The following is a 26,431-nucleotide window of genomic DNA, read 5'->3' on the forward strand; positions in this document are numbered from 1 at the left end:
AGAATATTAGCCTGTTGGAAACTACAACTCCATATTACATTGCACAGTTCAGGCTTGATCTGATCTATCTCTATAGTAACTGCACAATGTGCGCACAGTAAAAAAACAATGGAATTTAAATAATTGAACCTACGTTGTTCAATTAGTTGTTTAACAGCGGAAAAATAACAGAAATTTCAGTTAATCACTCAGCACTTGTGACAGTGGAATGACTTCTCCACTTTCTGCAGTGTAGCAGCACATTCGCACACAAATTAACGTGTAGGCACTCGTATGCACACATACAAACACACCCACAGACCCATGTACACACGCCAGAAGAAAGCAAATAACAAGGAAAACTAAAAAGTAATCATTTGGAATTGTTTGCGGTGTAATTTGCACGCAGCACGGCGCACGATCAGAAAGAGTGTGTTGTGATGACGGGCATGCCCCGGGGGCACGACGGCAATATCATTTTTTGGAAATCCTATTAGTATTAATATATTTTTTCTAATAATTCTCTGTGTTTCTTTGGCTTTCGGAGCACGGGTGAAAAGCTCATTTCTCGACAGCGACAGTTATAAACCCAGCAGCTCTGAGATTAGCCATTATGGAAATAAGCGACCTATGAGAAAGCGAGGGGAGGGAGAGCGATAGGAGGGAAAAAAACTGGGCCAGCACAGTGGTAAGCGAAGGGTAGAAACCCTGAGTGGGCAGGTGGTAGGTAATTCAAAGACCCCTCCATTACCATTTCATATAGCCTTGTGTAATGGATTTTGACACTGCCAGGATTACGTGTGCCACTAACAGCTGTCTCGTCACCACATTGCAGCAATTCATTTAGAGTGGGTGGTTACGGGGAGAAGTAAAGTTACCTACAGTAAGCAAAAACAGATGCTTACTATACATATGCTTAAATTCTAATCCCCTCAAGGCATGGATTCATTGCAAGAGTTATTGACACCAGGTATGTCAATAAACTCCCAGGTCGTGCTCATGATTGTCCTGTGATATCAGTGATGGGACAGCTGCTTATAACTGACAAAACATCGAACAAATTCAGATTAAATACCTTACCTTCTCATTCCCTTTTAAAATCACAGCGGCAATGATTTAGCTACGGCGGCCCACCGCTACTAAATAGGGGAAAAACTGATGATAAACCAAAAATTATGACCTGGGTGTGGGGGGCCAGGCGCAGGCACACTCCTCCGGTCTCCACGCCCTCGCCCTGTTCTGAGGGGTTGAGGTGGCGGCTGAAGCGGGGCAGGGGTATGCCCGGGCGGCTGTCAGGCAGGAACATGTTGGCAGGGGCAGGGATGATGAGGGCATTTGTGACTGGACCTGTGAGGGAGAGAGGAGTAAGAGTAAGGAAAGGGAAGGGCACAGGCAGAACTGGCGAAAGGAGGGAGAGATGGAAAGAAAAAGAGATGAACACCCTCAGCCCCCCCCCCCCCTTGTAATTATCTAAGTGGGGGAGACGTTTTCTTTATGTGCTCCATCATTCCCTCCCTCCCCCCACCGTGTTCACATCCGCCATAACTGGGGCATGGTCAGAGTTTTACAAGAGACTTTGAACAGTGTCATTGATGCTGAGCGTAACGAGATACCCGGAAAACACGGCTCTCGTTTCCCATTAAAAAGCTTAAGAGAACACTCTCCCACTCTTCGCTTTAAGGAGTTGATTATTTTTTTTAAAACGCACCAAGGTCGAGGAGCACCCAGGCTTCTTAAAGTGATGGGGCAAAATAGATCCAAGCTTCTGTTCGTCCTTTTGATGAGTTTGTGCTGTCAAGCGCTTTGGAAATCAAGCATGAGCTGTCGTTTTCTACTACGTCCATACAAACAGCAAGCAATCTACATCGTGAAGTTGTACATGATAGTTGAAGTGCTTCTAAAGAATCGAAGCGGCACGCCGCCAACCTGCAAGCCTCACCTGCCTGAAGGGAATGAGGAAAGATGAAACTGGAGAGGGGGGAATCGAGGACTTGAACTAGAAATCTCTACTCGGCCCACAACCCTTCGACTGGCCTTCCTTACTTAAGGCAGAGATTTGCTTTCTAAAACGGAAAGAATAACTTTCCCACAAAGCCCACTTCCTGTCAATATTTTTTTTTATGATGCCTTACATGAGCTTTAGTGCTCTTAAACTCAAACAGACAATCTTTTATATGCCTATTACTGTCAGTCTTCCACAAGCGGCCATCAAATCATCCGAATTGCCCATCTGTCCGCCAGGATAGAAACATCTTCCCCAGGGCATTGGCGGCTAGACGGGGAGGGGGGATTTCAGCAGGGGCATCCAGGTATCTTCTGCATGCCCCGAATCGAGTTCACAAGAAACTAATGGAGAATATAAATTCGATGGGGGCTCTGACACAGACTAATTCCAACTGATGGCCTTAGGTGAGAACCATCTCAGCGCAGAGAGGACCATAATCACAAATCATTGCGCCACTGAGCTCCTATGGTGACTCCCTTTTCACATTACCAAAATAGAAAAAAAGGCCCAGGCTAAAATAGAGTTGCAATACACTAAGTCAGAAGGGATCTAAATGTATGATACACTTAGGCTGGGTTTATCTATTATCAAACACAAAAGCTACGTTTTAACTTAGGCAGGTCTGAAGCCGAAAAAGAAAGGACATTAACATGAGCCCCACAAGGCCTACTTCATCCATGCTCTAGTAAGGTTTTCCAGCACACAACTTTGACCTACTACAGTAGCTATGTTGGTGTACTGTACTTCAAACTTGTGTAGGCAGGTTGCTTAGAATTCAAACCTTTTCAAACAGCCTAATTCATATTCTTAGAGGAGGTGCTCCCACAACAATGTGATTTATAACACATACAATATAGAGCTGGGCAATATGGATAAAAATCCAAATCTTGATAAATTGCCTAAATTGATGCGATAACGATAAATGGAACGATACGTTTATAACATTGTGCACAACAGTTTGTTTAATATTTTTTATTATACTTTAAACTAGTCCTACTAGTTTGATGGTTGCAGCCATTAATGGTCCCATTAACAATCACCCATATTAGCGAAATTATTTAATTAGAAATTTCACATTGCTTTAGTATAGGCTACTTATCGTAATGACAAACTTCAGCAAAATGCTTGCGATAAGTGATCGGTAAGGTCGGTGTCAATAATTTTTGGTTTATCATCAGTGTTTCCCCTATATTTATTTAGAAGCGGTGGGCCGGCGCGGATTTAAAAAAATAATAATAATTGGGATGGTAAACTTAAACGACTAAAGCCAGATAGAAAGTACGTAGAAAAGATAATGGAGCTATATCTTCTCTAAATAAGATAATCTTTGAGAACTAACAAGATAAAATACTTTTGTTGCTTGAGTCACTCAGATGGCATCAGAACACAGCATAAGTCATGTCAAAATGTGAACAATTGCAGGAAATTTGCTTTAAAACAGCAACATTTTATCTCAGAGGAGGGCATTTAATATTTTAGATCGGAGACCGCACCATTGGCCATGCCCACTACAGTGGTATGATACATCAGGTATGATATGGCAGACATACTTGCTGTCTTGTAACCTTAATACATAATATAATATAATACATATTATATGTATAATACATATAATAGCGCAATGAACATGTGAATTTGATATTAAGCCAAACTTTAAAAGGAAAACACAACGCAGACCAAACTGATAAATCAATAGATCTGAGTTTCGTATATACAGTAGAAGTCTGTTACTCAATAACACTAATATTCAGAGCAACTTAGAAAAAAGTTTCACCTTGTAGGGTTGGGGATTTGAACCAGCGACCTTTTGGTTACTGGCCCAACGCTCTAACCACTAGGCTACCAGATGTGCATCCTACTTGACTGGTCCTCGAAGGCATAGATATCTTTCTTATATCTCGTCCGTCCTAGCTGGCTGGAGGCTAGCATTCATTAGTCGAGATGAGTCCTTTCACAACGTTTGTTTTTTATTAGGTCATCAACATCCATTTGGAACATCCCTCATCTCACTATTAGGTTTACATTAATCAGCTCTGTCTCGCACAGTGGAGTACGCTCTATGCACATTCCTTTCGTCTCCGGTGTATCGTAAGAGAAGGTAATCAGGGTAATCTGTCAAGTTACGTGAATAAGTCTTTGAGTGTTGTAGCCCAGGAGTAATCATACTTGACTTGAGTGAAAATGGTCAAAACATTGTTAGCCATTCTAACATCATGAGAAGACTTGACTTTTTGGCAGCATTAAATCCGTCTGCAGCTATCCATCCTACCTTACATTCTCATGCAATTCCCGGAGGTTAGAGAGAGGGGCAGTGAAAGAAAGTGTGTCAGAGATCGAAAAGAAAAATGGAATCATTCAAATGAACGTAGGATATAGCATCAAACGTCATTGCATATGCAAACGCAAATTAACTCCCCGTCTCTTGAGACGCTAAACACAGACCCAAAAAGTGCAGACTGGAACAAATTGCCAGTCGTGCGTTGGCGTAGTTGGCTGAGCTTCACTGTAAAATTGTTGCAGTCAAGAAGACAAATACCTCAATAAAAACAAAAGGTTCCCTCAGTGCGCCCATGCAATCTAATTAACTGGCCCCGCTTAGTTAGCATCATAGACTGTAAAATAAACACCAGTGGAAAAGAGAAAGTATTCATGAGTAGAATATGGACATCTTGAGGGAGCGTGTACTGTACACAAGCTGAAACATTAATTCTAATCTATCAAGGGCAGATAAAACACCCAATGGAAAGCGCTCCAGGATTAATGCTACTCCTTAAAGGGGAGTATGACACATTTTAACAGGGCAAACTGTTAAACTCAACAACCACCCAGTAGCCTATTCACAACCAATAGCAATCTCATTTCGCCTCATTTTAAAAACACCTTTTTATGTGCATTTTTAGAGGCATTCTGAAACAATTGCTCTGTGACATATCTCTAAGGTTTGTAAGTCGCTCTGGATAAGAGCGTCTGCTAAATGACTTAAATGTAAATGTAAGGGAACCACCTAGTGCACTTGCCATAGAACATATCGGTGTCATCTCTATGGCACTGGCACTGCAAAAAATTGCACACATGTTCAGCATTTTAGACAGTGTAGCTATCCTATTACATTATTTTGCAACAAAATGTTCTGACAATCAAATTACACGTCAAGTTTTCGATAGTGTGATAAATAGACAGTGATTTTCAAGGTATTGGCCTATTCATCACAGCTGTAATATCATAATAATAACCAGCAGTTTGTAATGTAAAACATAAGCGGCAGGGATGGATTGATCAGTGCTTGTTCATTACAACATACAACCCGTTAGCTGTCGAACTCAATGCCTATCCAGGGGACTAGCCTACCTAGGGCTTTGGCGGTCATGAAATTTTGTTGGCCGCTGATTGTCATGCAAATAACTGACAGTCTAAATGGTGATTGACTGTTATTTCAAATAAATATGTTCAGCATCTCCGGCATCCACGCATAGCCTACTGATGCAGACCTTTGGAACATCTACATTTTGAAAAGTCGAATAAATCTATTTAATATAGCCTATGCCATCACAAAAAAATCTATGATTTAATTTAGGCAGGTCTAAAGAAACATTATGTGAAGAATATGTAGCCTATTTCAGAAGAACAGAATAGCATATTCGGAGTCCTTATGTTATGCCCTGATCTGGCTATGCCATATGGCTGTGGGATACACTAGTTCATTTAGCAGGCAAGATTTGCTTATAATTCCTGTGGTATTATTTTATAGTAAGACAATTGAACATAGCTGAATAAAATAGAAAGGATATTTTTATCAAACAATTTCAGAGGGAATGTGCACATGCGGGTAATTCTGTGTTAATAACATTCAAAACTCATATATATATATTTTTTTTTTACATGTGATTGTCTGCACACACTGGGCAACATTCACAAGTGATAATATTTTCACCCATCAGACTATTCTGAAATTAATCTTGTTTTTACATATACTAAATAATGTGTGATTTAGAATGGTCCATTATCATGTACCATTGGGAATAGGGACAGGGTAACATCCGTATGCACTTGAAATTTCCAGTGATTAATTTTCATGCCAGGCAGGTAGGCTGCACCAGTTGTAAAGGGAAGCAATGTGCTTAATATTAGGAAAGTTGAGAAATAAATAAATATAGTAAGCTGATGGGATCCTCCTCTTTTTAATAAAGGCCATCAAAACTCCTTTCTTACGAAATTGCATAGCCTATAGAAATGTTGTGCAACATGGGCTTATAGGAACACTTATTTCATTCCATGCACCAACCAGCTGTGAGGATTTGGCTCTTGTTTTACAACAGGTGATCCTATCTGGCTCAAACTCAATGCCAGGACTCTCATGAATTGTTTGATTTGCATTGACATGATGGTAATATGGTCATAGTAACAGCCTTCTCATACGTCCAAAAGATTACTGACTGGGAGTGTACAGTCATAAGCTATGAATGCTAGCTGCCCACAGCCTCATCTTAAAAAACAACGTGGTCTCTTCCTAGAAAACTCCTCGGACCAGCTAGCCTATTATTCAAGCTATTATTAGAGGGATAGCACAGCACACAAACAAGGCAGAGAGAGCGAGAGCGAGAGGGGTTAGTATCCCACGGGATCACTGGGCAGCGGGGCTATAGCTGCGCACATTTTCCACCTCTCAAAACGTAGGCTACTTCTAATAAAGTTAACAAAGCAATCGCCAGTCCAGCTAGCTAGCTAGTGTAATGAATAGCCAGATGCTGATATGTCAATAACAAAAAATGTGTAAAGCTGGGGGACATGGAAATCAAATGCTCCATTCTCCTGACTGATGGACCGGGCGCCACTTATGCGATGTGAGTGCCCTCGTCTCTACATTTCAATGCCACAGAAAATTTCCAGTAACTAGTGTTACTGTAGACTAGGCTAATTACTGTACTGTGGTCACAGTATTGACAACAGAAATGCTATGATAATTTCAATCAATAAAGAAGTTAAAAAAAGGGAAAAGCTACCTTTGGCTGGCATTCACGTTCCAATAGGCCTAAATAGGGCTAGGCGATAGTGCCTAATATATTTGTAGAATAATAGCGAAGACATCAACACTATGAAATAACACATATGGAACCATGTAATAACCAAAAAGGTTTTTCAAAGTAGCCTTGAATACTTTGCAAACTCTTGGCATTCTCTAGACCAGCTTCACCTGGAATGATTTTCCAACAGTCATGAAGGAGTTCCCACATATGCTGAGAAGTTGTTGGTTGCTTTTCCTTCAGTCTGTGGTCCAACTCATCCCAAACCATCTCAATTGGGTTGAGGTCAGGTGATTGTGCAGGCCAGGTCATCTGATGCAGCACGCCATCACTCTCCTTCTTGGTAAAAAAATCCCTTTGGGTAATTGTCCAGTTGAAAAACAAATGATAGTGGGACTAAGCGCAAACCAGATGGGATGGTGTATCGCTGCAGAATGCTATGGTAGCCATGTTGGTTAAGTGTGCCTTGAATTCTTAATAAATCACAGACAGTGTCACCAGCGAAGCATGCCCACACCACCTCCTCCATGCTTCACAGTGGGAACCACACATCCATTCAACTACTCTGCATCTCACAGACACGGCGGTTGGAACCAAAAATCTCAAATTTGGACTCATCAGACCAAAGGACCGATTTCCACTGGTCTAATGTCCATTGCTCATGTTTCTTGGCCCAGGCAAGTATCTTCTTCTTATTGGTGTCCGCTAGTAGTGGTTTCTTTGCAACAATTTGACCATGAAGGCCATGAAGGCCTGATTCACACAGTATCCTCTGAACAGTTGATGTTGAGATGTATCTGTTACTTGAACTCTGTGAAGCATTTATTTGGGTTGCAATCTGAGGTGCAGTTAATTGTAATTAACTTATCCTCTGCAGCAGAGGTAACTGAGTCCTCCTTTCATGTGTCGGTCCTCATGAGAGCCAGTTTCATCATAGCACTTTTTGCGACTGCACTTGAATAAACTTTCAAAGTCCTTGACATTTTCCTGATTGACTGACCTTCATGTCTTAAAGTAATGATGGACTGTCATTTCTCTTTGCTTATTTGAGCTGTTCTTGCCATAATATGGACTTGCTATTTTACCAAATAGGGCCATCTTCTGTATACCACACCTAACTTGTCACAACACAACTGATTGGCACAAACACATCAAGGAAAGAAATTACACAAATTAACAAGGGAAACCTGTTAATTAAAATGCATTCCAGGTGACTACCTCATGACAGACATCATTCAAACGGTTTTAGAAACTTCAGAGTGTTTTCTATTCAATACTAATAATACTATGCATATATTAGCTACTGGGACTGAGGAGCAGGCTGTTTACTCTGGGCACCTTTCATCCAAGCTACTCAATACTGCCCCTGCAGCTATAAGAAGTTTAACTGACTTGCCAAGTTAAATAAAGGTTTAAAAAAAAATGTTTTTACCTAGAGTTTCAATATCTCTAGCTTAGATAGTCACTGTTTTCCTGGTTGAGTGGGGTCTCCCGCAGTTTTGTCAGATGGTCTATGTCATCTGAGGAAAGTCTTTGGTGGTGCTACAGGTCAGAACTGTCGCTGAAAAATGAATTGTCGTCTTTTCTGTATATTTGCATGACTTAAACCATTCCTGTATATAAAAAAATCCATTACGCCCATTTTCACCATATTTGAACTTTAATTCTTTGAAAACGGACATAAAAATCCTAATTTAACATGACAAACTTCATCCCATCATTGTTTGATCTAGCACGGATGACTACCTGTAACAAGCAAAAAAAAAAACAGGCCGTTTTTTCCTGAAATTTGTCGTGTTACGATGTTCCTATAGAGGAAAAGTGATACAATCATATTTGGTTCAGGATGAAGGGTCAACAAAACAAATAACCTGAACAAATGAGAAAGTGTTGGAAAAGAAGGTAGGGAAATAGAGTGAATGGGCAGAGAAGGAGAGGGGGTGGGGGATCGAGAGTGTGTTTGCCAGTTCAGCCAGGCTTGTAGGACAAACATGTGGCAGTGAGACAGAGACCCCCTTTTGTTCCAGCTACATTATTGAAAATACATAAAAAGTCCAAGGAAAGGAAAGTCCAAAGGAATTTGGGTACAGTAGATATTTTGGATTCCTGCCTTTGCCAAAACGGCTTGCAATATTGCCCTATACCCACCAGTACAACCCCGGTAAACATAATACCACAAACATGTCCCAGTAGCTCTCAGTTTTGATATTAGACCTATGCAGTTCACAAAGCCTACTACACACCGCATTGATGTAACACTGAAAGCTGTGTCATTTATAGCAGTGTTTAGTTATTATAAGACTTACATTTTCCTGCACCAAAAACTATAGCGTGCTTACAATAGTGGAAGCAGGCCTTGGCAACATCTGTCGTCTCAGCTTATCAGGGTGGACACAGGAAGACAAAAAAGGTGGAAAGTCACCAATTTGTCAAAGCATTAATCTTCGCTCCCACTTTAAATCTTTACATCAGCAGCTAAATTGACAAAGGGAGGGAGGGAAGCTGTAATTCCTCATCAGCGCACTCAGATTGCTGCCAGAGTCATTTCACGCCAGGGGAGGGAGGTTAAAAAGGAAAAGAACATGGTGGGTGTTGATTTATCGCTCCCCGACGTATGCACAGAGCAGGCAACCTTTAACTGTTAAATCGCTTGGCATACCAAATCCCCTCTCAAGGGAGAGTTTTGCTTAGGAAGCGCACAGCCATATAGACTCGGCAACTGCCTGGCATTTCACTCTGAAAGTGGAGACCCAAAACTATTCAGTTGAGCGCGTTTGTTTGACTCGGCCTGCTCCCCTCGTCTTTGGCCTGTCACTTTGAGGAGTTGCATTCAGACACTTCTCCCTGGGCTCCTGAGATTAAATTCCATTGGCTAACCTCAGGAGGTCAATCTCAGAGGCTGCATTACCAATTCGCTGATTGACAAACCACTTGGGATACATACGAATTTGCTTCTATTTAAGATTGAAGAGGCATCGCATCACTGATATTGAGGGTGAAACTGACAAAACATCAATGTAATTAAAAGCAGTGTCCTCATTTGCATAGTGTAGCCAAAACAAACATTACTGAGCAGAATTAATAAGGTACTGGGAGTGAAATGTAAAGTCAAAGGCTTGAGACAGGGCACCGATTGGTTAACAATCGCAACTAGGCCTACAAAAATCTTGGTAGTCAGTTACATTTGTTGAATAATTTCTGTTTAAATCAACATAAGATTGAGCGAGAGGTGGATGAGGTAAACCGGCCAGAGTCTAAATCCATTTTAAGAAATTCTGACATGGTTGACTCAATTCTCTTGGTCGAGAACCACCTTTTTGTGACAGATTTTGCCTGGGCTTTTCTGCTGTTTTTTAGTTATTGTTTTTTAATCGCTCTGGTGAAAATTTTACAATTATGTGGAACATTTAAAAAAACTCTGTACTCAAAATCATTTAATCAAAAAGGCAGTTGTTTCTAAAAAGTTTTTTCTTAAAAAGTTATTGCCTTTCACAATGCAATGCGCACATTGCTTTTGATATGATTCTCCTCTTTTGTTAAAGTAAGAAACGAAGGGGGGGGGGGGGGCTGGTACTATTTACATGAAGCTGCCAGTTGAGGACTTGTGAGGCATCTGTTTCTCAAACTAGATACCAATGTACGTCTTGCTCAGTTGTGCACCGGGGCCTCCCACTCCTCTTTCTATTCAGGTTAGAGCAAGTTTGCACTGTTCTGTGAAGGGAGTAGTACACAGCATTGTACGAGATTTTCAGTTTCTTGTCAATTTCTTGCAGGGAATAGCCTTCATTTCTCAGAACACACAAATGCTTATGCTCCAGATACTCAACTAGTTTAAAGAAGGCACGTTTTATTGCTTCTTTAATAAGCACAGGTTTTCTAACATAATTGCAAAAGTGTTATCTAATGATCAATTAGCCTTTTGAAATTATAAACTTGGATTAGCTAACAACGTTCCATTGGAACACAGGAGTGATGATTGCTGATAAATGGGCCTCTGTACGCCTATGTAGATATTCCATTAAAAATCTGCCATTTCCAGCTACAATAGTCATTTACAACATTAACAATGTCTACACTATTTCTGAAAGCAAACCATTTTTTTGCTTTTCTTTCAAAAACAAGGACATTTCTAAGTGACCCCAAACTTTTGAACGGTAGAGTATATTTCACAGTAAACTTATATTTCGGATCAATGGTTGTATGGTGAAAGATGTCTACAAACAAAATGAATGCACAATGAAAGGTTTTTAATGTAAGACGTTGCTGCATTACAAGTCTTACCAGTTTGGAGTTTTGTACTAAGAGTTTTGAAAATTCACCACATACTTGTGAAAATAGTCTGAAGCGAAAGAAAAACTAAGAACAACTACATTTGCATCTTGGGGGTGTGGTTCTATGTGGGTGTGTTATATTCGCTATATCGTACCCTGGCAGCTTTTGCTTGTCCCTCTTTAGCCACAACATAGCCACTGCTACTTTGCCCCGAAAAAAGCTGCAGTTAGCTGACCCTACATTGCTTAGAAACATGCTGTTAGTATGGACTGATTTCTGAGAACATGTCTAGAACTTCATCAGCAAACTGTCAAACTATCGTAAATAATGGACAAGCGCCACGCTATTAATCAGTGCCCGAAATCACTCGCTAGCTAAGTTCCATCTGTTTGTCAATTAAGCTAGCTAGTAGAGCTAGCTATCAGGGAAGCTACGTTGGATAAATCAACTTATCAAGTCACCGGCAAGTGAATACATGCATGAGTGCTTTTTTTGTTCTGGAGTACAGAGATACTGTTTTGTTTTTCCAACTTGCTCACTATCTATTACCGGAGTGTGCATCTGTCTGGCAGTGTTTCATAGCGAATCACGATACAAAATAAGTTGCGACGGGACACAAGAGGCTCGTGAATGGGTTTTTGAATTTTGGAATATTTTCAAGTGGCAAGTGTGCATCATCTCAATTGAATTCTCATTTTGCCTAAAACAATGGCAGACTCAAGTGATCACTGTCAAACATATCATCAAGTGTCCACTTGACAAAAGGGCTGAGGGGCCATGTGTTCTTTAAACATAACATTGGCGATGCGTTGTCTTATGTAAACAAGTTAGAGGTGCTACTCAATGGGCAGGTCAGGTCTGTGTCACTGTCTAGGTTGATTCTGCTGCTACGATTGGATGGAGTGCGATCAGCCCAGCTGTTTTTCTGTGCATGACAATTCTCCCTAGCCCCGTTCCCATTCCGTGTTCATGGGCATGATTGAAATCAAAAGCCAACAGTCAAATATCTCGGAATATCCCAGTTTCTCAAAATCTCACAAAAATCAGATTTGGAAGATACTGACCTTATGACCAAAATTATGCTATTTACAATTGTAGTGCATTTTGACAGAATTAAATGATTGACTTATATCGATGCTACACAGGCCATTTTCAACTCGAGTTGGTGCTTGAGTTTAGCTCATCTTTAAAGTAAAAATGTAACACACCTGCATGAGACAGGAAACCAAACTGCTTTCTCAACTAAATTGCCAGTGGGTAGGTATCTCCTTGCTCTGTCTTATCTGAGATTCAGCATCAACATTTCTGCTGGATCATTATTTACCTTGTCATGATGTTCAGCAGAAAAGAAGATTAATCTACAAGAGAATGAATATTGTATTACCAGAAGTCACTTGGACAGGCTCAGCCTTCTGCTATACAAGCTTTAACATTTGATGTGGTGTGCTAAATTGCCATACTCATTGAGCAGGAAAGCCCAGATAAAAAAACTAAATTAAACTGCGGCTCTACTTTCATGTTTGGAAGGAGCACAGCTTTATGTCCCAATTTTTGTTAGTTTTTCAGCCAACAAGGTAATTGAATAATGCATTTGCATCATGGGAAATCTCAAGTGGGGAAGAAAGACAGACAAAGACAGAAAGAGAAAAAAGAGAGTTGGCGAACAGCGAGAGAGGGGTGGAGCGAGCGAAACGGCAAGGGAGAGTGAAACGGCGAGAGCGAGATGTGAGAGCGAAACGGCGAGCGAGAGAGAGGGCGAGAGAGAGGGAGAGAGCCGGCGAGAAAGAGAGAGCCGGCGAGAGAGAGAGAGAGCCGGCGAGAGAGAGAGAGAGCCGGCGAGAGAGAGAGAGCCGCCCGGCGAGAGAGAGAGAGAGCCGGCGAGAGAGAGAGAGCCGGCGAGAGAGAGAGAGCCGGCCGAGAGAGAGAGAGCCGGCGAGAGAGAGAGAGCCGAGAGAGAGAGAGAGCCGAGCCGAGAGAGAGAGAGAGAGAGAGAGAGACGGCGAGAGAGAGAGAGAGCCCGGCGAGAGAGAGAGAGCCAGAGAGAGAGAGAGAGAGAGAGAGAGAGAGCCGAGAGAGAGAGAGAGAGAGCCGGAGAGAGAGAGAGAGAGAGAGAGAGAGAGAGAGCCGGCGAGAGAGAGAGAGAGAGAGCCGGCAGAGAGAGAGAGAGAGAGCCGGCGAGAGAGAGAGAGAGCCGGCGAGAGAGAGAGAGAGAGCCGGCGAGAGAGAGAGAGAGAGCCGGGCGAGAGAGAGAGAGAGCCGGCGAGAGCCGAGAGAGAGAGAGAGAGAGAGAGAGAGAGCCGGCGAGAGAGAGAGAGAGAGCCGGCGAGAGAGAGAGAGAGAGCCGGCGAGAGAGAGAGAGAGAGCCGGAGAGAGAGAGAGCCGGCGAGAGAGAGAGAGAGAGCCGGAGAGAGAGAGAGAGAGAGAGCCGGCGAGAGAGAGAGAGAGAGAGAGAGAGCCGGCGAGAGAGAGAGAGAGAGAGCCGGCGAGAGAGAGAGAGAGAGAGCCGGCGAGAGAGAGAGAGAGAGAGAGCCGGGCGAGAGAGAGAGAGAGAGAGAGAGCCGGCGAGAGAGAGAGAGAGAGCCGAGAGAGAGAGAGAGAGAGAGCGAGAGAGAGAGAGCCGGAGAGAGAGAGAGACGGCGAGAGAGAGAGAGAGAGAGAGAGAGAGCCGGCGAGAGAGAGAGAGAGAGCCGGCGAGAGAGAGAGAGAGAGAGAGAGAGAGAGCCGAGAGAGAGAGAGAGAGAGAGAGAGAGAGCCGGCGAGAGAGAGAGAGAGAGAGAGAGAGAGAGCCGGCGAGAGAGAGAGAGAGAGAGAGAGCCGAGAGAGAGCCGAGAGAGAGAGAGAGAGAGAGCCAGAGAGAGAGAGAGAGAGAGAGAGCCGGGCGAGAGAGAGAGAGAGAGAGAGAGAGCCGGCGAGAGAGAGAGAGAGAGAGAGAGCCGAGCCGGCGAGAGAGAGAGAGAGAGAGCCGGCGAGAGAGAGAGAGAGAGCCGGCGAAGCAGAGAGAGAGAGAGAGCCGAGCCGAAGTAGAGAGAGAGAGAGAGCGAGAGAGAGAGAGAGAGAGAGAGAGCCGGCGAGAGAGAGAGAGAGAGAGAGAGAGCCGAGAGAGAGAGAGAGAGAGAGCCGGCGAGAGAGAGAGAGAGAGAGAGAGAGAGAGAGAGCCGGCGAGAGAGAGAGAGAGAGAGAGCCAGAGAGAGAGAGAGCCGGCGCGAGAGAGAGAGAGCCGGCGAGAGAGAGAGAGAGAGAGAGCCGGCGAGAGAGAGAGAGAGAGAGAGAGCCGGCGAGAGAGAGAGAGAGAGAGAGAGAGAGAGAGAGAGAGAGAGAGAGAGAGCGAGAGAGAGAGAGAGAGAGAGAGAGAGAGCCGGCGAGAGAGAGAGAGCCGGCGCAGAGAGAGAGAGAGAGAGAGAGAGAGAGAGAGAGAGCCGGCGAGAGAGAGAGAGAGAGCCGGCGAGAGAGAGAGAGAGAGCCGAAGAGAGAGAGAGAGCCGGCGAGAGAGAGCCGGCGAGAGAGAGAGCCGAGAGAGAGAGAGAGCCGGCGAGAGAGAGAGAGAGCCGGCGAGAGAGAGCGAGAGAGCCGGCGAGAGAGAGAGAGAGCCGGGCGAGAGAGAGAGAGAGCCGGCGAGAGAGAGAGCGAGAGAGCCGGCGAGAGAGAGAGAGCCGGCGAGAGAGAGAGAGAGAGCCGGCGAGAGAGAGAGAGAGAGCCGAGAGAGAGAGAGCCGGCGAGAGAGAGAGCCGGCGAGAGAGAGAGAGCCGGCGAGAGAGAGAGAGCCGGCGAGAGAGAGAGAGCCGGCGAGAGAGAGAGAGCCGGCGAGAGAGAGAGAGCCGGCGAGAGAGAGAGCCGGCGAGAGAGAGAGAGAGAGAGACGGCGAGAGAGAGAGAGAGCCGGCGAGAGAGAGAGAGAGAGCCGGCGAGAGGAGAGCCGGCGAGAGAGAGCCGCGAGAGAGAGAGAGAGAGCCGGCGAGAGAGAGCCGGCGAGAGAGAGCCGGCGAGAGGCGAGAGAGAGAGCCGGCGAGAGAGAGCCGGCGAGAGAGAGCCGGCGAGAGGAGAGAGAGCCGGCGAGAGAGAGCCGGCGAGAGAGAGCGGCGAGAGAGAGCCGAGAGAGAGAGCCGGCGAGAGAGAGCCGGCGAGAGAGAGCCGGGGAGAGAGCCGAGAGAGAGCCGGCGAGAGAGAGCCGGAGAGAGAGCCGGCGAGAGAGAGAGAGAGAGAGAGCCGGCGAGAGAGAGCCGGCGAGGGAGAGCCGGCGAGAGAGCCGGCGAGAGAGAGAGCCGGCGAGAGAGAGCCGGCGAGAGAGAGAGCCGGAGAGAGAGAGAGAGCCGGCGAGAGAGAGAGAGAGAGAGCCGGCGAGAGAGAGCCGGAGAGAGAGCCGGCGAGAGAGAGCCGGCGAGAGAGAGCCGGCGAGAGAGAGCCGGCGAGAGAGAGCCGGCGAGAGAGAGCCGGAGAGAGAGCCGGCGAGAGAGAGAGAGAGAGCCGGGGCGAGAGAGAGAGAGAGAGCCGGCGAGAGAGAGAGAGAGCCGGCGAGAGAGAGAGCCGGCGAGAGAGAGAGAGAGAGAGAGCCGGCGAGAGAGAGAGAGAGAGAGAGCCGGCGAGAGAGAGAGAGAGAGCCGGCGAGAGAGAGAGAGAGAGCCGGCGAGAGAGAGAGAGAGAGCCGGCGAGAGAGAGAGAGAGAGAGCCGGCGAGAGAGAGAGAGCCGGCGAGAGAGAGAGAGCCGGCGAGAGAGAGAGAGCCGGCGAGAGAGAGAGAGAGCCGGCGAGAGAGAGAGAGCCGGCGAGAGAGAGAGAGAGCCGGCGAGAGAGAGAGAGAGCCGGCGAGAGAGAGAGAGCCGGCGAGAGAGAGAGAGCCGGCGAGAGAGAGAGCCGAGAGAGAGAGCCGGCGAGAGAGAGAGCCGGCGAGAGCCGGCGAGAGAGAGAGCCGGCGAGAGAGAGCCGGCGAGAGAGAGAGAGAGAGAGCCGGAGAGAGAGAGAGCCGAGAGAGAGAGAGAGAGAGCCGGCGAGAGAGAGAGAGAGCCGAAGAGAGAGAGAGAGCGAGAGAGAGAGAGAGAGAGCCGGAGAGAGAGAGAGAGAGAGAGAGCCGGGCGAGAGAGAGAGAGAGAGAGCCGGCGAGAGCCGAGAGAGAGAGAGAGAGAGCCGGCGAGAGAGAGAGAGAGAGAGAGCCGGCGAGAGAGAGAGAGAGAGCCGGCGAGAGAGAGAGAGAGAGCCGGGGCGAGAGAGAGAGAGAGAGAGAGAGAGAGAGAGAGCCGGCGAGAGAGAGAGAGAGAGAGCCGGCGAGAGAGAGAGAGAGAGAGCCGGCGAGAGAGAGAGAGAGAGAGCCGGCGAGAGAGAGAGAGAGAGCCGGCGAGAGAGAGAGAGAGAGAGAGAGAGAGAGAGAGAGCCAGAGAGAGAGAGAGAGAGAGAGCCGGCGAGAGAGAGAGAGCCGGCGAGAGAGAGAGAGAGCCGGCGAGAGAGAGAGAGAGCCGGCGAGAGAGAGAGACGGCGAGAGAGAGAGACGGCGAGAGAGAGAGACGGCGAGAGAGAGAGACGGCGAGAGAGAGAAAAATCAGTTATGAAATCTTTTTACGTTGCATGTTGGAATTTACAATGCTTGAAGTCCTTTTCAGGAGACTGAAAAGACTTCCACAGCTGCACCATCGAGAGCATCCTGACTGGTTGCGTCACTGCCTGGTATGGAAACTGCTCGGCCTCTGACCGTAAGTAACTACAGAGGGTAGTGAGTATGGTCCAGTACATCACTGGGGCCAAGCTTCCTGCCATCTTGGACCTCCATACCAGGCAGTGTCAGAGGAAGGCCCTAAAAATTGTCAAAGACTCCAATCACCCTAGTCAGACTGTTCTCTTTGCTACCGCACGGCAAGCGGTACAGGAGCGCCAAGTCGAGGTCCAAAGGGCATCTTAACAGCTTCTACCCCCAAGCCATAAGACCCCAAAAGCTAATCAAAGGGCTACCTAGAACCCTCTTTTACGGTGCTGCTACTCTCTGTTTATTATCTATGCATGGTCACTTTAACTCTACCTACATGTACATATTACCTTGACTAACCGGTGCCCCCGCACACTGACTCTATACCGGTACCCCCTGTATATAGCTTCGCTTGTTATTTTACTGCTGCTGTTTAATTGTTTGTCATTAAAAAAAAAAATTTTTTTACTTAACACTTATTTTAAAGTATTGTTGGTTAACTTCAGGGTAGGGTCCTTTTTTCTCAATTTCCGCCTGACTAAACTGCCTGTTACTCAGGCCCAGAAGCCAGGATAGGCATATAATTGGTACCATTGGATAGAAAACACTGGAGTTTGTAGAAACGTTAAAATAATGTATGAGACTATAACACAATAGATATGGTTGGAGAAAATCCAAAGAAACACCAACAGCCAATAAAAAAATTGAGAGCCCATGCTTTTACAATGGAAAGTACAGGGGCATATTCGTATGGCTTCCAATAGATGTCAACAGTCTTTGTTCAAGGTTTCAGGCTCGTTTCTTCCAAAATGAGGAAGGAGTAAGAGTTTTAGTACTGGGACTCAGTCGGTGCGCGTGCGACGAAGAAGACGCACACCTGCTAATATCGTTTTCCTACTGAACATACTGCTTTCCGTATGAAATATTAGTTTAATTACATTTTAGGGTACCTGAGGATTAAATAGAAACGTGTTTTGACTTGTTTTACCAAAGTTTAGCAGTATCCTTTTGGATTCCTTTCTCTGCATGTAGAACGAGCGGATTACTCAAATCGATGGCGCCAACAAAACAGACCTTTTGGGATATAGAGAAGGATTTGATCTAACAAAATGACACTACATGTTGTAGCTGGGACCATTTGGATTGCAGAGGTAGATTTTCAAAAAGTGAATATTTCATTTTTATCAAGCCTGTGCCGGTGGAAAAAATGTGGAAATGGGGCTCCGCAACAACACGGCTGGGATGGTGTTCTTCGGCTTGCAAGAGTCCCCCCTTTTCCTCCAAACATAAGATGGTCATTAAGGCCAAACAGTTCCATTTTAGTTTTGTCAGGCCAGAGGACATTTTTCCAAAAAGTACGATCTTTGTCCCCATGTGCAGTTGCAAACCGCAGTCTGGCTTGATGGCGATTTTGGAGCAGTGGCTTCTTCCTTGCTTTCAGGTTATGTCTATATAGGACTTGTTTTACTGTGGTTATAGAGAATCTTGTACCCGTTTCCTCCAGCATCGTCACAAGGTCCTTTGCTGTTGTTTTGGGATTGATTTGCACTTTTCGCACCAAAGTACGTTCATCTCCAGGAGACAGAACACATCTCCTTCCTGAGCGGTATGATGGCTGCGTGGTCCCATGGTGTTTATACTTGCGTACTATTGTTTGTACAGAAGAGCGTGGTGCCCTCAGGTGTTTGGAAATTGCTTACAAGGATGAACCAGACTTGTGGAGGTCTACATTTTTTTTTCTGAAGTCTTGGCTGATTTCTTTTGATTTCCCCATGATGTCAAGCAAAGAGGCACTGAGTTTGAAGGTAGGCCTTGAAATACATCCACAGGTACACCTCCAATTGACTCAAATTATGTAAATTAGCCTATCAGAATCTTTTAAAGCCATGACATCATTTTCTGGAATTTTCCAAGCTGTTTAAAGGCACAGTAGTGTAACTTAGTGTATGTAAACTTCTGACCCACTGGAATTGTGATACAGTGAATTATAAGTGAAATAATCTGTTTGCAAACAACTGTTGGAAAAATTACTTGCGTCATGCACCAAGTAGATGTCCTAACTTACTTGCCAAAACTATAGTTTGTTAACAAGAAATATATGGAGTGGTTGAAAAACGAGTTTTAATGACTCCAACCTAAGTGTATGTAAACTTCCGACTTGAACTGTATCTAGGACTAAATATCAGCAACACAGGTAGCTTCCACAGGGCTGTGAATGAGCTGACATTAAAAGGAACATAAAAAAATATATATCTAATTAGAATCTGGCTCAAAATTTTCCAATCAGTTATAGAGCCAATTGCTCTATATGGCAGCTTAGTATGGGGTCCGCTCTCTAATAATGAATTTACCAAATGGGACAAACATCCAATTGAAATACTGCATGCAGCGTTTTGCAATACTTGTTCTTTGCAACACACTCCAAATAACACATGCAGAGCAGAATTGGGCCAATACCCCCTCGTTATTGAAATCAAATTTGACAAACATCTAAAAACAAGTGAACCCAAAACATTCCATCACATAGCTCTGCAATATCAAGAGATGAAATAAGAGAAGAGTCCCCTCAGCCAGATGGTTGTGAGGCTCAGTTAACTAACCCAAACCAACCCCATAGAGCCTCAAGACATCACTTAGAAAATCTGGCCCAACCAAATCATCACAATGCAAAAATAAAAATATATCAACTATTGGAAAGACACCACCAAAAAATCTAAGTAAACGTCAATGCTATTTGGCTCTAAACAGTCTGCCAACACCGTGACTGATAGAAAACTGAAGAAAACCACTGACTAGGTACAGACTCAGTGAGCACAGTCTGGCTATAGAGACCGGTCGTCACAGGCAAACCGGTCTGCCCAGAGAGGACAGGCTGCGCTCACTCTGCTCCGGGGGAGAGGTAGACACAGAGCTTTATTTCCCCAAATTATCATTCAGGAAAGAATTTGAAACTATAAAAGACTAAGTAATGGGCAGTTTTGGCAGCCAAATATGTATCCTCCTGCCACAACCTGAGGGACAGCCATTGAAAAGTACAATGTAATGTCAATAATATTTCCCATTTAGTTTTGTCATGTGGCAGGTTAGATGAGGTTAGTTGAGTCAGTCATGTTGAGGTTAGTTTACTACTATTGCGTTAATGTGTTGTCATGAATATTGTTTTTACTGTTAATGCTAATCCCATTTCCACTACTACTACTACTACTACTACTACAATTGCTGTTGGTCCCACCATTTATGTTTTATGTATACTTTGACAACGTAAGTAATTTAACTTGCCATGTCTATAAAGTCTTGAGAATTGAGTGTGAGGGAGCGAGAGGGGGGAGGGAAGAGACCCACCTATTAATGCGGGGATTGGGCCAATAAAAACAACAGGTTGCTGTTCATTTATCAGCACAAAAATACAATCCAAAGTCTAACAAACCAGATATATTATGAATAATAAAGGTCAGTGGTGGGAGGGGAAGACAAGGGCAACGCTGTGCTAATAAGGACAGCGATAAACCTGCGTAAATAGGAAGTAGATTTGCTCTCCTCCTGCCTTAGTCCCTCCCATCAACATTATGTTGATGCATATATTATGCACAGCAGCACTCGTGGTAACCAGAGTATATCAGTGCAATCCCAATCAACAGGTTTTTAATGTGGTTCCAGGGAGATTGGGCAATTTTTCCTTTTCAAGCGACAACCCATGGAGGAAGAACGGGGAAAAGGAAGCAAGTGAGCAACATGAGACTTACCTGTATTTCACAACATCTAAGCATTGGGGACCGTTTAAAATGTAGTTTGTGTATGGGGTAACTGAGGAGAGTATATTTATTCCTTGTTGTGGTAATAAGGGCTGGCTAATTATCTCCCACTCAATTACAGATATCGATCCCGGGACTTGGCTCCCACTTGGAATTACACTAATGGTCCTGGCCCCTCCTACACACGCTCATAAATTATGCCTGCTGCCAAGCAGGGTCACGGAAGCAGGGGCGCAGCGACATGGGGAGGGGAGTGTGCGGCTCGAGCCCTGCCAAAACACTGCAGATACTCTGACGTGCATAATATCCAATCGATGCCCTAGGCGGAAACCATACAATTAGGGTCCGGGCGATTATGGAGATAATCTTACCAATTATCATGAAAGCAATATGGAGATTGGATTGTGTGTTGCACTTGCTTTAGGTCAAATCCCTGTGGTAGCGAATTCACTTGAAACCGTTTGCTCAAGTTTAGAGTACTATGAAATGTGACTCTGGTTAAAAGATTAGGCACCCGAGAACAGTGTTTGGATTGTGTGCATTTTTTGGCATGTGTGAGCAGAGGAAATATCTCTGAATGATTGCATCCAATGGTATGAATGTCGAGCACATTGAAATATACAACATTTGGGCCATGCACAAGCTACATACACGAGCCAAGCAAGTCTGCAGCCACCAAACTAAACAAAGAAAATCCTGATGGGATGATATCAGAATTTCATAGACCAATTTATCCTGCCCTTTAAGGTTCACAGAGAGGATATTCAGCCACTCTTGGGAACAATGGAAGTTGATTTAAGAAAATGCTCCTTTATTATTAAAACCAATGCATTTTGGCGTGTTGCCTTCTTCAAAACCCTGTTTTGTTTGTCCATTGTACTCAAATGGCTAAATCTGGCCTCCCGAGTGGCGCAGCGGTCTAAGGCACTGCATCGCAGTGTTGCACTTTGTGACATCGGCTGATGTAAAAGGGGCTTTATAAATACATTTGATGGATTGATTACGCTGTCACTACAGCCTGCGGTTCAATTCCAGGCTTTGTCAATAGAGGCCGTGACCGGGAGTCCCATAGGTCGGTGCACAATTTGCCCAGCGTCGTCGTCCGGGATGGGGGAGGGTTTGACCTGGGGACGAATTACTTGGCTCATCTCGCTCTAGCGATTCCTTGTGGCGGGCCGGGCGCCTGCAGGCTGACTTCAGCCGTCAGTTGAACAGTGTTTCCTCTGACGTTGGTGCAGCTGGCTTCTGGGTTAAGCGAGTGGGTGTTAAGGGCGGTTTGTCCATTTCACCGCTCAGGAAACATGTTCAGTAACATGATTTTAACTCTTTGGTTAAAAGAGACATTGAGTTTCCTGATACAAACCATGCAGTAAGAGAAGAATTCCTTTCATAACAATCTAAACTTGTGCCAATGAACTTTGGGGTGTCCTCATTGAAATGCCAGGTCAGTATCATATGATTGCTGAGTTAGTGGTTCAGGGCAGTCTACACTGCCAGACAATTACTTCGACACAAGGCTCTTGTCCACTTCCATGCGGGATCTCCCACTCTGGCACAAACTTGAGGTGCCACTCTCAATCACTCTTTAAGCGGCATGTAACAAGAGCTGAGAAGGAAAGTGCAGAAGATTATGCCAAAGCCGTCTGTGGGAAAGTGGCAGGAGGATGTGAGAAGAGTACAGCACTGATTTCTTCTACAGGTCCTTGGCCCGAAAGACCTTGTTAATGCACACTAGCAGTCAATAGTTTTCTATACTAGAGCCGTTGTTGAGCAGTTGAGGTAGATCCTAATCTCTTTGGCATCTGATCTGGAGCTCCAGAATGCTTTCTATAAGTTTAAGTAAACAGCACATAACTTGAGGCAGTTTGTTTGGACTGCCATGAGTAAAGGATATCACTCTCTTGGCGTTGTTAACACCGATGTCTCATGATAGCCACGTTGTTGCTGTGCTCTTCACCTTTCAGCAGCAGTCGTGCTTTAGAACTGCAAAGTGACATTTGCTGCAGCAGTGCTAACAGTTTGTAGAGTCTGTCCCTCCCCAAAAAAGGTTCAAACATTGTGAGGAACGTGTGACTCATACAATTACTCAGTGTTGATGACAAAATATTGTCAAAGACCTTCCAAACAGACCCAAAACTCAGTTGGCTACCATAATGGACCAAGAACAAGATAAAATATTTTGTTGATACGATGCAAATCGTAACATTGGTGGGCTATTCTTGTCCATTCCCTTGAGGTCTTCAAGTCTGCCCGGTTCACCACTTTTCCAGCCCACTCCTTCCTTGATCAATGGTGGTTGCAGAAGAAATAATAGATATTAGTCGAGACAACAGCAGGCCAGTAATACTGAGCTCACAGAGACACTAAGGATTAGTGAAGTTGGCAGTTTAATCCACACAGGAGGAGCAGTGCAGACAGCAGTGGGAGGGGGGGGAAGGGGGGGGGGGTCGTTTGAAGTCTAAATACGGTCTCAATCAGCGGTTCGCCTTAGACGCATAGCAACAGACGTTGGATTAAGTTAATTACGATGCAGAGAATGCCGGTCACGATCACCTGTCTGTCTGTGGTGGTGAGGGCGGCGATGGTAGTGGGGTGTGTGCATGTGAGCCTGCTACGTAAGTACCCTTATTATTCATGAGATGTGAACAAAAAATATTAATGAGAGTCAGATTTCTAGGCCAAGTCCAACATGGAGAGACCCTTCACCTCAAGCTTACGTTCTGATTGAACATTTATGTACAGGGTTAAGAACCTATGAAGTAAGTAATTATCTCTCAAGTAGATTAATGATTTTTATCGCCTTGCTTACAAATAGGTCTAAACATTTGGCCCTTTCCTTATTTCCCCTGCTAGGTATGATGTAAGTCACTTTAAAGATACCATACAGCACTCTGTCTCAGCCAGGAGATTATAAAGAGCATGCAATGGTAGCCTACATCCTGTCCTCTGACCACTCATACAGAGTCTATCTTTTCCACCCAATGGTGCCACCACCAGACTAAAACTTTTATCGGGGACTGGTATGATCTCTCGAATAAGCCAAATGCTAAATAACTTCAACGGAAGTTAGTTTTATGGACATTGACCATACACCTAATTTCCAAAGCCACCATTCCAAAAACTTCCGGTCGCTTGTGAGCAGCTCAGATTTTCCGCCACTACTCGTCTGATTTGTGCCGGTCGAGCTGCGGAGCTTAGTGAAGATGGATAGTATGAGGGAGAGCGACGGGCCTGTGAAAGGTTTTTCTAATTGCCTTCAGGATCACGCATGCCTTCAGAGATGGCCAATAACCGCCTTTGCTCTCCCAGAACAGAGTTGGGGAAACCGGGTTAGAGCTCGAGAGATTTACAGTGGATGTGGAGGCCGGGACCTTCTGACAACTCAATTACAGGCTGAACTCACCCTCTACGCTGGCCCTTGTGGAAGACTAGGTGGGGGGGTAGGAAAATGACTGGAGACAGGTTGAGAGCCTCAGATATAATACAGCCCTTGGAGCATAGACACAGTCAGGGGAGACACAGCGTTGACATCCATCAATACATTTGGGCTAGGCAGTTGTGTTCACAGTTGACTGGTGCAAGTGTATATTACGGTCTGTTTATTTACTGCACGCAGAAAGACCGTAATCTAAAGTGTGTGGTTTTCTTTCTTGTTTTGCTACTGGGTTGTTGAGTGGTCAAATTATTGTCACAATCAGATTGTCATTAAAGATCATTTTCAATATCTAATTGTAATATTTCATCACGGAGTGAAATGACAGAAAAGAAAAAGGCTTGTTTAACTTTGTCATCTAAATTATGGCTTCGCCATTGATCAGTGTTGGACCAACACTGCTAAAGACAGACCACAACAGCAAAAATATCTGTCCATTATAAATCTTAGTGGTAAATCTTTGAAGCAACATTTATTGATAACAATGTAAGCTTACTACTACTTAGAAGTTAATTCAACTGGCGGGACAGTGTGAAGCACATTAGCACTGCATTATTGCTTAACAAATACATTTTTGTCATTTAATAGCAAGGCCTGTATTGAACACCCTCACAAGAATGGTGGGCTAAAGCCCAATTCATCACCCCGATTCTCACATTCCAATACATGCCTGCTGCTGCTTGACTTGACATATTGCTTGAAGAGCTTTTCAGTGAAGAATGTACTACCTGAAAATAGGCCACTGAGATAGAGGGGGTTTTCGGAAGGCCCAATAATGTCAACGGCAGAGCAGTGTTGATCAGCTCGGAGGCTTTGCAGATGGCGGTCAGCAGTGGGGAGTGTGCATTTCCGGCTGTGCGAGCGAAATGTGAGTTGTGGTGTGTGTAATAAATAAACTCTGTAAAGTAAACTGTTGGTCAAGACACAGTATGACCCTCTCAGCCTTCTCCTCAGAAAGTCAGATGACTGCAGAGTAAGCGCGGGCAGTATACCGTATAGTGGGGTATTTGGAAATAGCCACGGGATGGTTTTTCAATAACATTAATACCATTGAAACTATTTATTTTAAGTTATTTAATAAATGTGAAATGTTGTAGCTCCTTTATGTAAATACGTTAGGGGATAAAGATACAGTTCTTCATTTTATCCATCACATCATTTTTTTAAAATGAAGCTTACCTGTAGTCCCCAGTCACGTGGTGTTTATTTACACACAACTACTAGACAGGAGCCTTGAGTCACTTATTAGGTGCCGCACACGCCAGGTGATCAAGTTACAATATGGAATTCACAACTAAATGTTTGCCAGCTCGATATCTAATAAACTTTTAAGTTAAGTCTAAAATGTGCTAAACGCTCTGCAGTTGGCTTGCTAATTTAGTAGCTAGTTAGCTACCTTTAGTAGTTAGTTAGCCATGTTACCGAATATCCCAATATGGCACAAGGTTAGTATGAAGGTATGCCAATCTGGATACTGCCCAAGCCTACTTCTGAGGCCTTATAATGACCCCATACAAACTCGACAGGGGTAAACAACACCAACGCTGAAAACAAGATTGCAGTGACCCAAAAGGTCTGGCAAGGCCACGGTGTGATGCTTACTTCTCCCACAGCCAGAAGACATTTCAATACAAGTGCCGTTGAACATCATTACATCCTCCATCCGGCCAAAACTGATAGACAGCTAACCAGTCACAGTGGCTGAATAAACAACAGAAACATCCTATTAAAACAAAATGAGTTCGCAACCTGCCCAGTGGCGCAAATCAAATCCCAGTTCTCGAAAAGCACTTAACGAAAGGGACTCTACCGTTGCACTGAGTGAGTGGGTGCTGTGGCCCATAGAAAAGGTGACAGATGCCTCAATGTGATAGGAACAACTATTTTGAGAGCTCAGCTCTCTCATAAGTTATTAACACCATCTTACAGATCATGAACCGATAATTATATTTTCAGAAGATGATCAATGATACTACTTGCATTGGCACTTTCAAACGCAGCAATTATATTTTCAATATGTTAGTTATTATTCTTCATATAACATATTCTCTTCACATTTCTAACTATGAGCTGCCTTGGATACGTACACGGAGCATACCAAATATTAGGAACACCTTCCTGATATTGAGGTGCAGGGGGCACAGTTCTTGACACACTCAAACCGGTGCTCTGGCACCTACGACCATACCTCGTTCAAAGGCACTTCCAGTAAATAGTCTGGCCCATTCACCCTCTGAATAGCACATAAACAATCCACGTCTCAGCTGTCTCAGGGCTTAAAAATCCTTCTTCAACCTGTCTCC

At 44.7% G+C, this 26,431-nt stretch overlaps 1 protein-coding gene across 1 annotated transcript in view; it reads right to left on the bottom strand.

Annotated features, from left to right (window-relative positions):
- The window catches only part of LOC135512636 (WD repeat-containing protein 18), a 92,684-nt gene that overhangs the window by 17,500 nt on the left and 48,753 nt on the right, over positions 1-26,431 (bottom strand). Inside the window, exon 8 of the mRNA XM_064934861.1 lies at positions 1,160-1,326. Within this exon, the coding sequence (XP_064790933.1) occupies positions 1,160-1,326 (167 nt within the window). The remainder of the gene's footprint in view (positions 1-1,159; positions 1,327-26,431) is intronic.

Source organism: Oncorhynchus masou, chromosome 24, assembly GCF_036934945.1.
Source record: "Oncorhynchus masou masou isolate Uvic2021 chromosome 24, UVic_Omas_1.1, whole genome shotgun sequence".
Classification (NCBI taxonomy): Eukaryota; Metazoa; Chordata; class Actinopteri; order Salmoniformes; family Salmonidae; genus Oncorhynchus; species Oncorhynchus masou.